Source organism: Rhyacophila brunnea, unplaced genomic scaffold (genome assembly GCF_057557595.1).
Source record: "Rhyacophila brunnea isolate RB1 unplaced genomic scaffold, BYU_Rbru_1.0 scaffold_13, whole genome shotgun sequence".
Taxonomy (NCBI): Eukaryota; Metazoa; Arthropoda; class Insecta; order Trichoptera; family Rhyacophilidae; genus Rhyacophila; species Rhyacophila brunnea.
In genome coordinates, this window is record NW_028232785.1 from 7,972,748 (window position 1) to 7,992,069 (window position 19,322).

The 19,322-nt window shown below is 33.7% G+C and overlaps 1 protein-coding gene across 1 annotated transcript in view; it reads left to right on the forward strand.

Moving 5' to 3' along the window:
* The window catches only part of LOC147076334 (A-type potassium channel modulatory protein KCNIP1-like), a 209,191-nt gene that overhangs the window by 19,361 nt on the left and 170,508 nt on the right, over window positions 1-19,322 (forward strand). The window contains exon 2 of the mRNA XM_085941730.1: window positions 14,758-14,842. Within this exon, the coding sequence (XP_085797856.1) occupies window positions 14,758-14,842 (85 nt within the window). The remainder of the gene's footprint in view (window positions 1-14,757; window positions 14,843-19,322) is intronic.

Consider the following 19,322-nt stretch of genomic DNA (forward strand, 5'->3'; position numbering starts at 1 on the left):
GTATTTTAACAGCCTACCGCCACCCTTCGCTACTGGTGTCAGCCCACATCAGTCTACCCTATTTCTATTTAGAACAATTAGGTTAACAAAACTTAGTATGCACTAATTATGGCGTATTTTAACAGCCTACCTCCATTCTTCGCTACTGGTGTCAACCTAAATCAGTCTACCGTATTCATATTTAGAACAAATGGTTTATCAAAAATTAATATGTCCTATTTATGGCGGATATTAACCGGTCCAAATTTATTTATTAAAGTGGAATAAGTACTACAATTTTTTTTAAAAACAACAATACAATGCAGTTTTACCATGCATTGACTGTTAACAAAATAAAAGCTTTAGTATACTTTGGGTGATACGAAAAAATTATGCACATTTTTTCATTCATACTTATTTGTTTTCGTTGGATTAAGAATACATATTACAGATATTGTTGATTCATTTTTTTAAATTTATTAAGCTCCGCCTAAACCAACCTATAATAGAAAAAAAATATTATTCTATCATTAAATATTAAAAGTTATTTATGATTTCAATTGCATGATTTTAGATATTTTATAGATAGACGAGTATTTTTTGACTATTCTCTATTATGGCTTGGTTTTCGCAGGGTATAATTGAACTTTAAAAACAACTTAACCAACACTATCTGTAAATTTTAGTCGTATTTTAATCAATTAATACAAATACGTATGACTGACAAAGTTTAGTCTGCACCATTTATGGCGGATCTTAACAGCCTACCTCTGACCTTCGCCACTGCTAGGTATATACTTCTTAAGTGGAGGGATCGTGTGTTTCATTGACAGTCTGGTGAATAAGCGTGTTTGAGATATTGTTTAAAATAAATAACAATAAGTATTTAATTTAATTAATGAATAAAATTACTCACCTCATTATTTTTCATTATTGGTCAAAGTATCATTAAATCATTATCATTGGTTTTGAAGTTCGGCGAGGATGTTTCAGCGCCTTGATACGGCGTCATATTTCGAGTTAGAATAATAATCATGTACCTACCTGCCTTAGTATATTATTCTAATTATAAAACGCGTGTACGGGAGTTCACCGTGATAACTGATAAAATAGCATTTGAAAAAAACAAAAGGGATTTCCCGACCGAATTGCAGATTTCTTGCCGTAACCCTTTGTCTGCTACGATTTTTTTCTAACGTGTATGTTTCTAAGATTTTTCAAAATAATGTTATTTCTATAATAAAAAACCTTGTGTGTATTCTATATTGATTAAAAAATATAATTTCATCATCATAAGTAGGTACAATAACGTATAATTATTCGACATGAATATTGTAGGTTAACCGAAATTAAAACACTAATATATTATATTGTAAATAAATAGTAATTACATTATATTTACAATTCCTTGTGTATACTATATTGGTATTTTGAATTGATAATATTTATAAGTAAATACCTATGTCTGACTATACTAAGTCACCCGCACGCTGTGAATGGCTTTGAACTATGGATTGAGGAAAATAATGATCCTAGCTAATAAAAAATGCTATACATAAGGGTTTTGGCTTTAAACTTGTACAAATAAAATGCTTTTGGGTTTAATATATAGACATAATTTAAAAGTATTTTGGAAATAGTGTAAATAATTATAATTAATTGTTATTCGAGAAATGGATACAGTTGAGAAGGTTCTAATAATTGGTAAACTGTAAATTATTCTCATCATTAATTTTTGAGACTTTCATGGTTGTTTTTTATCGTAATAGATTTTTGGGTTTCCACCGTGTGTACTTCTTCCTTCTTTCCTCGACGTTTAGGGCTCGTTGTAGATAATGCATGATAATGGCCTCTGCAATGAGCCCGAAATCATTGACCGGGTTATCCTTTACTATATTAGTATCAATTGAGCTAGCTATGAATAGATTTTGATGTCCGCTTACAAAACCACTATAAAGTTTAAGCGATACCAATAGAAATTTAAAAAAAAAACATTTTTCAGAATTAGGCTTTGTCTAAAATGAAAACCTGAAATACGCAAAACAAAAATCAGTCAATAACCATGTGATAAATAATATTTTTTTTTCAAAATTAGTGTTGAAAGTGCGGAAGTAAAATTTTTATAGTTTTTAGGTAAATTGCAGATTTAAATGTGTATTCACGTTCTTTTAATGCTGAAATTTTGGGAGTCCAATGTCACATAGTTTTCGAAATACATACTTCTTAAACTACGGTAGACCAATTTATACATTAGACCTGAAAGAGTGGATGTCCATTTTAAGTCATTTTTGCTTTGAGCTATAGCAAAAAGATTGTTGCAAAAGTGCGGAAGTCCAATATACGGAGTTTTAGTCCGAATGCGAGGGAGTATTTTTAAATAGATTAGGAATGCTGAAGTGACACTTGGACTGCGTTTTTGGCTATCACCCGCCTCGTCGAATATTGTAGTCTGTTTAAGGTTTACAAATTAAACTACAATCAAATATTATTTGGCTTGGTTTACGCAGGGTTTAATTATTTTTTTTAAAACTTACTATCACTATCTGACAATTAATGGAAACAAAGTCTTTCGTATGGCTGGCAAAGCTTAGTGTCCACTATTTATGTCGGATTTTAACAGCCTGCCTCCACCCTTTGCCAGTGTCAAATAATATTCTTTCAAGAAGGGCATACCTTATTCGGGAAATGAGGGAAAAACTTAATAAAGGTAAGTTATCGCCAAAAATTCCTACATTTTCAACCATTCGTTTATTGACAATAACTCATAGATTAAATTGTAGTTATGTTGTATTATCATGTTCCTAACTTTTGTTTACCTAATACTAATAACCAAGCTAACAGAAATGGTGTAATACTTCATGAACTAATCAATACGGATGGTTTACTATGTTATACAAGTTTGATTAATCAAGGTTTGATTCTATATTATATAATATCATACACCTTTGTCTTTCTATAGTGGTGAATGGTGAATTTAATTTGTAGCTAGCATCTCAACTTCGATGCAGACTAGCGATTTGAATGACAAGACTACATTGCTCATTGCAATGATACTGAAAAGAATTATCGGATTCTGCGTAGTCCGAACTCATATTTATTTTTTTGTTTTATAATACTAAAGCTTGTTTCTACGTCAACTGGTAACTTGCACTTACAGAAAATCTTTCTGCTTTGACACCATCTCTCAACATTACTAATGGATTACTATGCTTAATTCACATGAACATGAATCGATGGATTTATAAAAGTGTTTGCCAATACCACTGCTAAGCAATAGTTAAAGTTTCTACAAAAGAAAGCTAATAAATTCCCAATAGGTACGTTGATATTGTTCACAGTATTGACGATTTCACACCTCTTGAGTGAAGTATTTTCCGTCCGTGGAGACAAAATATTTTGGTTGAAAGCACAATACAATAATAATATGTCCTATACCTAAACTTTATAATGCAAAAAATTTCTGCAAATCAAAATAAATCAAATTTATACAATATAACACAAGTTTTTTGTTATTTTTTTATTATTTTTATGTTTGCATTGTGTGGAATTGCTTAAAATATACCTATGATGATTATTATTACAAAAATATAATTTTAATTGATATTATTTTATCGTTTTATTACATATTCAAAAGCCCAAGTCTATAGTATAGAAATTATACAAAAGACAGCTTAGAGCAGCTGAAGATAATTTCCCAATTATGAATTAAATAATTTAAAAAAGTCTAACCTCGAATGGCCTTTACAATTTACTAATTTAGCAAAATGATCAGATATATCTGAAAAGTTTCATTTGTAGACATTAGACTGATTTTTTTGTTTTGTTGATTGATTTGTTTTTGGTTAAAACTACTCTCCTGGAAAATATTGAATATGTGATTTCCAGACTTTCAGCTCTAATTTACAGATACACTATGTATCATAATATGCATTTAATTTTCTAACGTAAATGAAACGCGCATATTTATAAAGTATGTATGTGTTACTTAGTAAACGAAATACAGTAGGTAGCTAAAATAAATAACATTTTTCTCCAAACCGCAACACATTGGGCTAAACAGAATGGAGATTACATTATCAGACCTTTTACGAAGAATAGTTTTAACTTGTTAGCCATTCGCCCAACCCATTTTGTATTTTCGTTGTATTAACAAACATTTAAATTGATTGGGTCCACTTTTTGATAGACAATCGCTCCAACAACTCGGGGTCACCAAAACACAGACCACAATCACTGCTGAACTTTTAATTACCACATTTAAATAACACGTTAATTATATAAATATACCTACCCTAAATATCTGGATAACAACATTTATTTAATTCATTTTGGATATGATTGACGTTTTAAACTTCAAAGATAGGTACGTACCTACTATATGTACAACTTAAACATATTCTGATAATACACCGGTGGCGAAGAGTGGAAGTATACTGTTGAGATCCGACATAAATAGTTAAGACTAAACTTTGCCGGTCAAACGTATTTGTATTCATTGAACTAAAACAACGTGTAGACAGTGTTGGTTAGTTTTTAGATTTTAATTAAACCCTACCTAATCCAAGCCATAGTAGGTTATAGTAGAAAATATTAGTTTATCCATAACACATATAAAATTAAACGATACATAATTTTAGATACTTACCTATTTTATAGATAGAAGAATATTTTTTATCGATTATGGTTTAGTTTAGGCATGGTGTAATGAATTAAACCTGATTGAAATGAACTAACCAACACCATCTGTTCCTAATATGTATTCTGAATTCTACGAAAACAAATAGTAAATATGACTGAAAATGTGTGCAATATTTTTGTCGGATCTCCCATAGCATACCTAAACTATTATGGTTTCGTTTAGGCAGGGTCTCATTGAAATTTAAAATCTAACCACCTCCATCTGCAAATTGTATTCTTGGTTAAATTTTTAAAACAGAAAAGTTTCACTGACAAATTTTACTGTGCATTATTTAAGTTGAATCTTAACAACCTACCTCCACTCTTCGCACTAGTGTCAACCCATATAGGCCTATTTATATTTAGAACAATTAGTTTAACAATATTTATTGTGTACTATTTATGGTGGATGTTAACAGCTTACCTCCACACTTCGGTACTGACATCAACCATCATCAGTCTACCTAATTTATATTTAGAACAATTAGGTTAACAAAATTTAGTGTGCACTATTTATAGCGGATTTTAACAGCATACATCCACCCTCCGCTACTAGTGTCAAACTACATCAGTCAACCCTATTTCTTCTTCTTATTCCACCCTGGCATGTCCCAACATTGGGGTATAGGGCAAGCACAAGTTTGCGCCACTTCCCTATTTTTATTTAGAATAATCAGTTTAACAAAATTTAGTGTGCATTATTTATGGAGGATTTAAGTATCATTTCTACAACAATCGCTAATAGTGTGCACTATTTATGGTGGATTTTAACAGTCTACCTCCACCCTCCGCTACTGGCGTCAAGCCATATCAGTCTACCGTATTCATATTTAGAACGTTTATTTGTTTAACAGAATTAAGGGTGCACAATTTATGGTGTATTTTATCAGCCTACCTCCACCCTTAGCTAATGGTGTCAACCCATGTCTGTTTACCGTATTCATATTTAGAGCAATTGGTTTAAAAAAATTTACTGTGCGCTATTTATGGTGGATATTAACAGCCTACCTCCACTCTTCGCTACTGGTGTCAACCCATATAAGTCTACCCTATTTACATTTAGAACAATTAGTTTAACAGAATTTAGTGTACACTGTTTATGGTGGATTTGACAGCCTACCTCCTCCCATTGCTATTGGTGTGCAATATTTATGATGGATTTTAACAGCCTACCTCTACCCTCTGCTAATGGTGTCATCCCATATCAGTCTACCGTATTCATATTTAGAGCAAATATTGATTTAACAAAATTTAATGTGCGCTATTTATGATGGATTTTGACAGCCTACCTCCTCCCATCGCGACTGGTGTGCACTATTTATGGTGGATTTTAACAGCCTACCTTTCAACCTTCGCTACACTACAACTAACAATTGGTTTAGGAAAAATAATGTGCGCTATTTATGGTGGATATTAACAGCCTATCTCCACCCTTCGCTAATGGTGTCAACCCATATCAGTCTACCGTATTCATATTTAGAACAGTTATTAGTTCAACAAAAATTATTATGTCCTATTTATGGTGGATTTTGACAGCCTACCTTCACCCATTGCTATTGGTGTGAACTATTTGTGGTGTATTTTAACAGCCTACATCCAACCTTCGCTACACTACAACTAACAATGAGTTAAGGAAAAATAATGTGCGCTATTTATGGCGGATATTAACAGTCTACCTCCACCTTCGCTAATGGTGTCAACCCATATCAGTCTACCGTATTCATATTTAGAACAGTTATTAGTTCAACAAAAATTATTATGTCCTATTTATGGTAGATTTTGACAGCCTACCTTCACCCATTGCTATTGGTGTTTACTATTTGTAGTGGATTTTAACAGCCTACATCCAACGTTCGCTTCACTACAAATAACAATTAGTTTAGGAACAATTAATGTGCGCTATTTATGGCGGATATTAACAGTCTACCTCCACCCTTCGCTAATGGTGTCAACCCATATTAGTCTACTGTATTCATATTTAGAACCATTATTTGTTTAACAGAATTAAGGGTGCACAATTTATGGTGTATTTTATCAGCCTACCTCCACCCTTCGCTAATGGTGTCAACCCATATCAGTCGACCCTATTTATATTTAGAACAATTTGTTTAACAGAATTTAGTGTGCACTGTTTATGGTGGATTTTGACAGCCTACCATCACCCATCGCTACTGGTGTGCACTATTTATGGTGGATTTTAACAGTCTACCTTTCAACCTTCCCTACACTACAACTAACAATTGGTTTAGGAAAAATAATGTGCGCTATTTATGGCGGATATTAACAGCCTATCTCCACCCTTCGCTAATGGTGTCAACCCATATCAGTCTACCGTATTCATATTTAGAACAGTTATTAGTTCAACAAAAATTATTATGTCCTATTTATGGTGGATTTTGACAGCCTACCTTCATTCATCGCTATTGGTGTGCACTATTTGTAGTGGATTTTAACAGCCTACATCCAACGTTCGCTACACTACAACTAACAATTAGTTTAGAAAAAATTAATGTGCGCTATTTATGGCGGATATTAACAGTCTACCTCCACCCTTCGCTAATGGTGTCAACCCATATCAGTCTACTGTATTCATATTTAGAACCGTTATTTGTTTAACAGAATTAAGAGTGCACAATTTATGGTGTATTTTATCAGCCTACCTCCACCCTTCGCTAATGGTGTCAACCCATATCAGTCGACCCTATTTATATTTAGAACAATTTGTTTAACAGAATTTAGTGTGCACTGTTTATGGTGGATTTTGACAGCCTACCTCCTCCCATCGCTACTGGTGTGCACTATTTATGGTGGATTTTAACAGCCTACCTTTCAACCTTCGCTACACTACAACTAACAATTGGTTTAGGAAAAATAATGTGCGCTATTTATGGTGGATATTAACAGCCTATCTCCACCCTTCGCTAATGGTGTCAACCCATATCAGTCTACCGTATTCATATTTAGAACAGTTATTAGTTCAACAAAAATTATTATGTCCTATTTATGGTGGATTTTGACAGCCTACCTTCACCCATTGCTATTGGTGTGAACTATTTGTGGTGTATTTTAACAGCCTACATCCAACCTTCGCTACACTACAACTAACAATGAGTTTAGGAAAAATAATGTGCGCTATTTATGGCAGATATTAACAGTCTACCTCCACCTTCGCTAATGGTGTCAACCCATATCAGTCTACCGTATTCATATTTAGAACAGTTATTAGTTCAACAAAAATTATTATGTCCTATTTATGGTAGATTTTGACAGCCTACCTTCACCCATTGCTATTGGTGTTTACTATTTGTAGTGGATTTTAACAGCCTACATCCAACGTTCGCTACACTACAAATAACAATTAGTTTAGGAACAATTAATGTGCGCTATTTATGGCGGATATTAACAGTCTACCTCCACTCTTCGCTACTGGTATCAATCCATATAAGTCTACCCTATTTACATTTAGAACAATTAGTTTAACAGAATTTAGTGTACTGTTTATGGTGGATTATGACAGCCTACCTCCACTCTTCGCTATTGGTGTCAACCCATATAAGTCTACCCTATTTACATTTAGAACAATTAGCTTAACATAATTTAGTGTACACTGTTTATGGTGGATTTTGACAGCCTACCTCCACCCATTGCTATTGGTGTGCACTATTTGTGGTGGATTTTAACAGCCAAATCCAACCTTTGCTACACTACAACTAACAATTAGTTTAAGAAAAATTAATGTGCGCTATTTATGGCGGATATCAACAGTCTACCTCCACTCTTCGCTACTGGTGTCAACCCATATAAGTCTACCCTATTTACATTTAGAACAATTAGTTTAACAGAATTTAGTGTACTGTTTATGGTGGATTTTGACAGCCTACCTCCACCCATTGCTATTGGTGTGCACTATTTATGGTGTATTTCATCAGCCTACCTCCACCCTTCGCTAATGGTGTCAACCCATGTCAGTTTACCGTATTCATATTTAGAGCAAATGTTGATTTAACAAAATTTAATGTGTGCTATTTATGATGGATTTTGACAGCCTACCTCCACCCATCGCTACTGGTGTGCACTATTTATGGTGGATTTTAACAGCCTACCTTCAACCTTCGCTACACTACAACTAACAATTGGTTTAGGAAAAATAATGTGCGCTATTTATGGCGGGTATTAACAGCCTACCTCCACCCTTCGCTAATGGTGTCAACCCATATCAGTCTACCGTATTCATATTTAGAACAAATGGTTTAACAAAACTTATTTTGCGCTATTTATGGTGGATATTAACAGCCTATCTCCACTCCTCGCTACTGGTGTCAACCCGTATCAGTCGACCCTATTTATATTTAGAACAATTAGCTTAAGAGAATTTAGTGTGCAATGTTTGTGGTGGATTTGGACAGCCTACCTCCACCCATCGATACTGGTGTGCACTATTTATGGTGGGTTTTAACAGCCTATCTCCAACCTTCGCTACACTACAACTAACAATTAGTTTAGTAAAAATTAATGTGCGCTATTTATGGCAGATATTAACAGCCTACCTCCACTCCTCGCTACTGGCGTCAACCCATATCAGTCGACCCTATTTATATTTAGAACAATTTGTTTAACAGAATTTAGTGTGCACTGTTTATGGTGGATTTTGACAGCCTACCTTCACCCATCGCTACTGGTGTGCACTATTTATGGTGGATTTTAACAGCCTACCTTCAACCTTCGCTACACTATAACTAACAATTTGTTTAGGAAACATTAATATGCGCTATTTATGGCGGATATTAACAGCCTACCTCCACCCTTCGCTACTGTCCACCAATATCAATCTACCTTATTCACATTTAAAACAATTTGTTTAACAGAATTTAGTGTGCACTATTTATGGTGGATCATAATTTGCGCATATTGATTCATGATATACACACCTACAAATTAACACATCGGCATTTATTGCAATATCAACTAAAGATTAGTCACGCATGTATTTTTTTCAAATCGCCTTCCACTACTTAACAATTAGGTAGGTACCATCAATTTCTGATTAGCGAAGTTCATATTATTATTACTGCATTCCTTCAGTCGTCGCAATCAAAGTGTCTAGTTACCAATGTATTTTGTTGTTGTCTACCTACTACACACACATTCCATTCTGGATCATCTTTAGTTTGGTTTTGTGAGAATATAAATGGAGCCACAAAATGGCAACCTTCCTACCAAATAAATAATAAATATATTCATTTCTGGATCATCTTTAGTTTGGTTTTGTGAGAATATAAATAGAGCCACAAAATGGTAACCTTCTTACCAGATACATTATAAATATATTCATTTCTGGACCAACTTTAGTTCAGCTTTGAGAATATAAATAGAGCAACAAAATGGCAACCTTTGTTAGAAAAATGGCCGTTTCTAGAACAATTTGAGCATATTTTTATGACGAGTACATCGACTGGAGTTAGTGCCAAACTGGCAACCTAGGAAACTATTGAAGCGATGTTGTCAATTCGCGCAGACGTATTCTATTCCAACGAAGATAAATGGCTTTAAAGGTGGATCAACACCTCCTCTAACTTCTTACACGATCAACAAACAACGAGAAGAGTTGATTATATATATATATATATATATATATATATATATTAGGTATATAGCGAAATACTTTTGGCTTACAGAAATATAAAAGTATTTATGTAGCCTACATTCAGTAGACTATTTGCTATTGCAGACTCGTTTTTTGAGAAAACAATTGAATATTATGACGGATTTATTGTTTATTTGGTTGCCATGGTTACGGTCCCTCAGTGACGTCCCGTGGGGTTACAGTTACTAGGGCGGCAGTTACTTGAAGGGCGGCAAATCAAGAAGAATCATTAGGTATATAATATATATACATAGATACTACCTAAACTTAGTAATAACGGAAATATCTTTCCATTGAAAATTCACCTCACTGGTCGGAAACAAAAATTAACATAAAAGTTATAACTGGACTGTAATTTATTTATCGGGTTTGCGATATCTAGTTTACATCAGTTGTCCTTGGACGTAACGTCATTGATGACCAGCAATGACACGTGCAGATTTGCGATTTATATTTGAATAATAGGTAGGATTATATATACCTAATTAATTTATCTGAATATTTTTGCCAGTCACTCGATAGCTTTGAAAGTTGTCAGGTGTATTTTTAAATTTATCTGAAACCGTGGACTCGCAATATTGTTTATTGAAGTAGAGATGGCATTTACTTGTACCAGTAGCTGGTACTTATTAACGCCAGTGCTATAAGACCGCCAGAAGCCGGTTCTGGCCTAATCCCTGAACGTGGAGTTATTTTGTATATGTCAATAGTAAATCGCTACCTTATAAAACCAGTCAGTTATTATTTTTAAGACCACTCAAATATTGACAACAAAAAACAAAACAAGCCATAATCCGGTCAATGATTGAACATAATTGACAGTAAAAGCTTGTATTACACGGATTATTTTAGCAAACAGTTTGAAGGCGATACAAGGCAATTACAATATTATCGTTCATAATATTATTATGTTAAGGTGAATGTGCTGCCTACAGAAAGCACATGGTGGAAAAAATACAAAGCCTGCAATTTGAAACATTTTATTGATAATATACCTTTTAAATTCTAATGGAATTAAGTTTTGTACTATTCCATTTGAGTATTTTTTTGCGACCCGGGTTTCGCCTTTCGTCATCTTCAGGCACTGTGTACACTCACCAAAAGGTAAATAAACACTGACAACGAATAATTGTCTTTTACCTCTAACTTATATAATAAATCAATACAATAAAGTATCTAAAAACTCCATTACCTACATATCAAGTCAAGGGTCACAATAAAAAATATAACAAACACATTATGAATATTTAAAGTGTTAGTAAAAACCACCCTATCTTATTAATATAATAATACACTCGGTAGGCATATTATAATAAATCGTCAAAACATAATAATAATAGGTAAGTAATGGAGTTTTACACCCACGGTGGCCGCGCGGCTTAAGAGCGTACATAAGTGAAACGAAAAATAATTTTCAACTGTATGTGGAACGAAATTACGGCCGCGTTGCCATTGATCGGAGAGCGATAGTCGAGGTCTCTGCACGTCGATTCGTTTTGTCATGGCGTCGGATGAAAATATTCTTAAATCGTGTAAAAATGACTAAAAAACTTTACGTATGTACTTAAAAAAGAAAACATGTCAATGAATATACTATTATTATTATGAATATAATAATAAACATAACATAAAAGGGACGCATGTTGAATTTTTATGACAACTTATATTTCGTTCTGCTTGCGTCATTTGCACCCGCGACCCGCAATCCGCGCATCGCCTAGTCACGATCTTTTTAGACCATGCCTCAGCTGAGGTATAGCCGGACTATAAAGCCGTGGGTACCAGGTTCGAATCCTGGGTCTGGCAAGTACACATATTGTTTTTCAATTTGTGTGTGTCAGGGAATGGACCTAATAGGTTGAACAAGTGGCTGACATCCATTTCTCGTAAAAAACAAAATCTGTCAATACAAACCTCTACTCTGTGGAGGCCCATATGATCCTATTAGGATCGGACATGGCCGAAAGAAGAAAAAGTTTTTAGCTACATAATTGTATTGATTGGTTATAGATATAAGTTAGAGTTAATAGTATTCGTTGTCAGTGTTTATTTTATTACTAACTATATTACTAAGTTTAGGTACCTATTTATATATAGGTATATCTAATGGTTCCCTTCGATTTTCCGCCTTTCGAGTAACTGCCGCCCCCAAGCAACGCCTAATCTGCCTACCCCCACAGCAGTGATTTTATATAAACGTTATAAAATGTAAATTCGTAAAAGGATCGAATCTTATTATTACATATTATTATTCTCTTCTTCTTGGTCGTTTACTCATGGCTAATGATAATGACCACCGTTGAATTCTATCATCAGCTATTGAGCGACTATGACTTTACGACCCTCTCGATCCTCTGCTTCTGTCAGGGCAGAGATAATGATGCTGCCCTCAGTCAGTTCTATCACTTGGTCTCTCCAGTCAGCCGACGCTCTTCCCCTGAACTCCACCCAAAACTACCAGTCTCTCCCAGTGGCGAGGGGTGGAGGTAGGCTGTTAAGATTCGACCTAAATAGTCCATACTAAACTTTGTCAGTCATACTTTCATTGAATTAAGACCTCAGATTGCAGGTAGTTTAGTTAGTTTTAAAATTAAATTAAACCCTGCGCGTAAACCTAACTATAATATAGATAGATAATAGTCAAAATATATATCGTCGGCTTAATTCTAACATATCGTAAGTCATTTTTATTCAGATTTCATGTTTTGGTGATTTCGATTTACATGTAATATGATAACGCATCTATTTCATTCGTTTAATATCCAAATATGCAAGTGGAAGGGTGATAGAATCATGTAAACATTGTAAACTAACATAACGTATCTCAGTAGTGTCGTATATTATCTATGGTAGTGTCTCGACAGCCAGTTGAAAATCACGTATGTCATAAGTTTGCAAGCTATAATGTCAGTGAGTTAGCTGCGTTTGACTTGATAATAACACGTAACTCATACGCTTGATAATTTTAATAACATGTAAGTCCTGTAGACACATTATAATTTAAATAATTACAAGATAAAAAGAACTTTTCATATACAACGTTTTTAATTTTTTTATTGAATCATATAAACTTAACTTGACTAGCTTAAGGGGAGACATGCTCAGCGTAGGTCAAAATGGAGCGTTTGTTTGAGGGAGTAAAATGATGTTAACGCGCGTGTTTGAACATGTACCGTTTAAAAAAAAGATTTTTTCTCTGGTTAAGTACATGTTCAAACACGCGCGTTAACAAGATATTACTCACTACTTCAATTTGAGTTTGTCAATTTATGGCTACAGCCGTATGTTGTAGCTTAACCACTGGGGGATGCCAAAAGAAATGGCGTATTTCAAAAAGCACTACCTTATTCTTAGGTTATTAATTATTATAGAGCAATCATTATTCGTAGGATGTTTATCACACTTGAATGGTCAAAGACATAGCTTATAATGAGTATCTTTAGAATTATCTTCAAATGTGTTAATCTTGCCCATTTTTGAATAATACAATGCCTAATTTTTGCAAATTTGGGATCACAGAGATTATCAATATAATTTTTATCGTAAATATTTTACTAAAATTATCTCGTCATAAATTATACTAATGATTTTATAAATGCGTTTAAAAATTAATAAATGTAAAAAATCTTAACACCACTGCACAGTTATGTACCGAAATATGACTATATTCTAAAACATTAGAGCGAGAGGTTTAAAAGAATACTATTTTATGCAATAAAAATACTTTATGCAGTCATCAAATGTTTAAAATAAATATAAAAGATAATAAAGCTTCAAAATTGTACAAATACATTATCTACAACGTTTAAGGTATGTCCAGGATCATGCTTTGAAAATAGAAAAAAAAGCTCCATTTTGACCCACGCTGAGCACGTCCGCCCTTAAACGATCGAAAAAAATGTACTTGATAGAAATAATACTGAAATGTCATATTGATTTCCATAGTAACGCACGTATATATTATTAATAATTTAGTTGCTAAGACCCCAGACCCCTCCCTAGCAACCAATAATGGTGTCGAAATTACTTTTTATACAAAACAGAATTAACTGAAAATGAATTCAATTCTACTTAAAGATGGCTAAAAGTATTAAAAAAACACATTGGCATCGTGTTCTGATATATTCTAAAAGTTTCAAATGTATAGCTAGTCGGGTAGTTAGTTAAAAATCGATTGCAAGATTTGTACCGGACAAATAAGAATACGAGCTAAGAAAAGCGTTGTAAAATTGTTAAATATTTTGTTTAATTCAGAATACTGAAAGATTATCCTACAACAAAAAAAGTATTTGCAGTTGATTTTGTAAGTTGAAATATTTAGTTTTAACTGCCTCCTGAACACTGAGGTTAAACTGACTTACGATATGTTAGAATTAAGCCGACGATATATATTATTCTAAATAATTATGACTATAATTGTAATACGATACTAACATTTATTTGTTTTATTTTGACAGGATTCAAACCAGAGACCCAGACGTAGGGACACCATAACAGTGCGCATGGTAAACTATCTGAAGGAGAGATTCAACCCTGCCAAAGGTATGTCTTCATTTTATAAGCTGAGTATTAAATAAGTACAAGTAATATGTAATTATGAATGTTGAGCAGTTTTGAATCACAAAATACCTATTTATACATGTCAGGATTCAAATATGTCTCTTGCTGTATATAAAAAGGGTTTTAATTAGAATACTGTAGATTTTTAAAACGTTTTCTGATTTCCACCAAAATTTACATTATTTGGCAGATCATCATGGAAAGATTTATCAAGACATATTGTGTCCCCCTGATAACTATCTTATACATCGGCAGCATCAGTTGTTTGCTCTCCCAAGGCGCAGAACTAACCTGCCATTGGTAATGCCAATAATTGAGAGTGCAATAACTCTGACTAACCAAATCACTTCGGATATTGACATATTCCATCTGCGTGAGGATGAGTATTATAGGTGGCCATTGTTTTATAAATTCTTAAAATAGGGTTTGCTTAGCTCATTCGGTGTAGGTACTTATGTGTATTATCTAACTTATTTATATATTTTTTTAATTTGAGGCGCCTAATTACAAAAAGCGACAAGTCCACAATTCAATATTTTCGGGAAACAACGTTTTTATGTTTCAAGCTTCAATTATTTGTATTAACATGAGATTATTTTTTTCCGTTGTAGTGTTTGTCGAAATTAGAACCAAATGGCCATTTGTTTCAGCCGATAAACTCTTAAATGTAATAAATATAGTCAAAATAAAATTGGACGTAGCGCTATTTGTACCTCACTTTTAAATTTATTCCGCATAAGGCACATATTTCCGTGGCACTGTTATGAGTTTACCAGATGCTACAGCGTGGGAGACGCCCTTTTCAATATTTAACGTTCCCTTATTGCTTGACTTGACTTAAACACGCGCGAAATCAACCAAGCTTTAAATATTATGAAACAACACGGACTTGGCGCTTTTTGTAATAAATCGAGACTTAAAATATTTTTTTTTGTAGGGTTATGTCGCATTTTGGAATTTATAGATCAATACATATTGTGTAAAATTATACAAAGAATACGTGCGTATTTTTTTCTCGATTTTGACCAAATGTGGACTTATCGCTTTTTGGAATTAGACTCCTCATTTACACTTATCTACTGTTTAATAACTTTTATATAATACTGTTTTAATAATATTTCTTGTTTCTAAATGTCATATTGTGAACATCTTAAATTAATAATAATGGCTCGGCGGCTCTCGTGGTGCAGTGGGCCTTCCACCCGAGAGTTCTGGGTTCGATTCCCGGTCATGACAAAAACATTTATGTGTTTTTCTCAAAGCCTGGGTGTTTGTGATTGTTCAAAATTACTAACAACCACCTTGTACGAAAAAGCAAGGACATGGTTATTAATAATTAAAAAAAAATAATAATGGCTCTCGACAATGTATCGTAATACTATTATCTGAGACGTATTCTGCAGTTTTTTGGATATATTAGTCGGCGCGGATAACACGGAGAGACTGGTGGTTTTGGGTAGTCTGCAGGGAATGCAAAGTAGAGGAAATGCTGGAGCGACCGAGTGAATGAATTTACTTGGGGCAGCCTCCACTCTGCCCTGAGAGGAGTGGAGAGTCATGGTCGCTCAGAAGGCGGCAACGGTTCACAGCTATGAGGGAACGGTCAAGAAGAGATTATAAACAAATATTAATTTTGTAGAATCACTGGAAAACGATGTCTACCTAGTACCTACGGCATGGCCCCCACATCCTGAAGCGGGCCTCCAGCCCAGGATCTTTGTCGGGCCCACTACCTACTGCTAGAATTAAAAGCAGTGTGACGCTCGACAGAAACGTTTTTCAAATGGTGTTCCAGTCAAAATTTAGGGTATTCAGTGTATTTTTAGCGATTATATTATGTATTTTTCAATAAATCCAGTTGAGTTATGAAGTTTTCGAATATTGACAAACAATTATCAAAAATTGCATCACATAATCACATATTTTATAATGTTATCTAATAATCTTTAAGTAAAATAGCCCCCCCAGGCTGGAGCCCTGTCAGCCCCCACCCCTTTGTGGGGGCCATCACCTACGAAAGAGTAAAGATATTCAAGTCGGTCCAACCATCTGTTGGGCCCATCTGGCCGTCCGAGCTGATCGCCATAAAGGCCAACTTTACTATAAGTACTTAATACTTAAAAAAAATACGGCGTTATTGCATAGGTACGTGGAGATCTTTTCGCATATTTAAGTATGTCCATATTGTTTTAGATTTGTTTTTACCAGGGCTCGAAATAGACCGGAGCTCACCGGAGCGCCGTTCCTGTTCGTGAAATCGGTAAAATTATCGCTTCGTCTCGTGGAAAAAATAATTTGACCGCCTGAGCTAGATAGGCCATAAGAAAATCTAACACTTATTTGTATGAAATACACAATATTATACAATTTGACAAATATCTTTAGAAAACTGTCGAGTGCCCCGCTTCGTAAGCTTTTCCATTTCAAGCGCTGGTTTTTACATATTACATTGAAATTAATAATTAGAATTATTTATTTTTGTTAATTCTCCGTGCGCAGCTCTCCTATGGGCACTTTTATTAGAAAGTCTCTGTAAAGTCAAAGCACACTTGAGTGCGTGGCGACCTCAGTTTCGGGCTTCTGCATATGAAGTAAACAACTGGTGATGCTTCACATCAATCGTAGTGTCCCTTATTGATACGCTCGATTAAGACCGAGTGTAGTGTGGGGCGGTTGGTTTGGAGGAAACTATTAGGTAGTAACTACACCTCCACAATCCGCCACGTATCTAAACCCGTTATGCAGGCGTATACCGTGGCGTCTAAGTCACCCTTTAAAGTTCCGCTGAGAGTGTCCCAGGAGCAACTTACCAAGACCGCGGTTGGCGTACACTAGAGTGTGCGTGATTCCTATATTATAGAATATAGCTAGAATTAAAAATCCTATAATATTATTTAACTTTGAAAACGATTTATTCCAATACCTATACACCAGTGGCGAAGGGTGACTTTTGGAAAGAGGTAGGCTGTAGAGATCTGATAAAAAGAGCACACTTGTCAGGTATACTTACGAGAATAGTACGATATTTACTACTAACGAATAGACACACACTAGTAAATGACAACGACACACTAATTCAATGAAACTTCAAAAACTCGACATAAAAATGAGCGATGTGTTTAAATTACGTATTTTTCAAAACATGTATACTCATCAAAAATCATTAGATAAAATTTATTTGTATTTATAAAAACAATCTATACTTACTTATTTATTAATATTCGATTAAACGCCGTTGAAATTATTTTTTTAATTATCTAATTATTAATGATTTTGGACAAAGTGCGCAGTCGTGACAAAATTATTACGCGCGAATTTTTTAGGCTCTGCGATAGGAGCTTACCTTATTTCGTACAAATCAGCAGACTTGCTGCGGTTACGAGACGTAAAGTCCATACGAAAAAAATTCAGAATTATTTCACACATAATCGGAAATTTATTTACGTCGAGACGTCGCGGCGTTTATTATTTATTTACGGAATACCTTTGCAGTTGTTTTGTAAACTGTGTAATACTGTAATACATTCCTACATATACGACATCTCTCGTTGGCAAAATAAATTATTTTTATATAACATAAAATAATGAAGTGATTAACTATATAAATATGTCAATGTGCAATTAAAAAATATTTTTCCTTTAAATAATCGCCTAGTATGGAGTCTTCGCCACTGCTATACACTATTAATCCTCACCAACTCAATTTTATTATTCAATGAATAAATATAATTACACAGTTACCTAACACGAGGACTTTTCAATTTACACAATATTATACCTAATACTAATTGTTTAATTTAATTTAATTTACTGACATCTATTGTCGAAATAACAACACAACAGACAATGTGTGAAAACAATATATTGATAAATGCATATTATTATATTTCACTACAAAATAAACTAAGTAATTGAAATAATAAAACGGTTTAATTATATTGTCAATCAATATATTAATATAAACAGTATTATAATAAAAATAAACAACTGAGAATAATATTACCGAAATTAAAGTTTTTATTATTATCCAAGATTCGAATCATTTTTTTTTCTATAGAAATTTTCCATTATATTTTCCGAAAACTTGCACCTGAAATAAATAGATGACACTGAGATGCTTTGTTAAATTATAGTTTTTACACCTAAAATTTTGAAAATTGGTACAAAATAATATTGCATCTATGGTTTAATTGCATAATTTTAGATATTTTATAGATAGGTAGGTACGCAAATATTTTTTGACTATATTATCTACTATGGCTTGGATTAGGCAGTGTTTAATTGAATTTTAAAAACTAACAGACACTATTAATACATTGTAGTCTTAGTTCAATGATAACAAATACCTAGGTACGTTTGACTGACAGAGTGTGGTGTGCACTATTTATGTCGGATATTAACAGCCTACCTCCACTCTTTGCCACTGATATAAAGGGTTATCAAATTAGTACCTACTATGTGA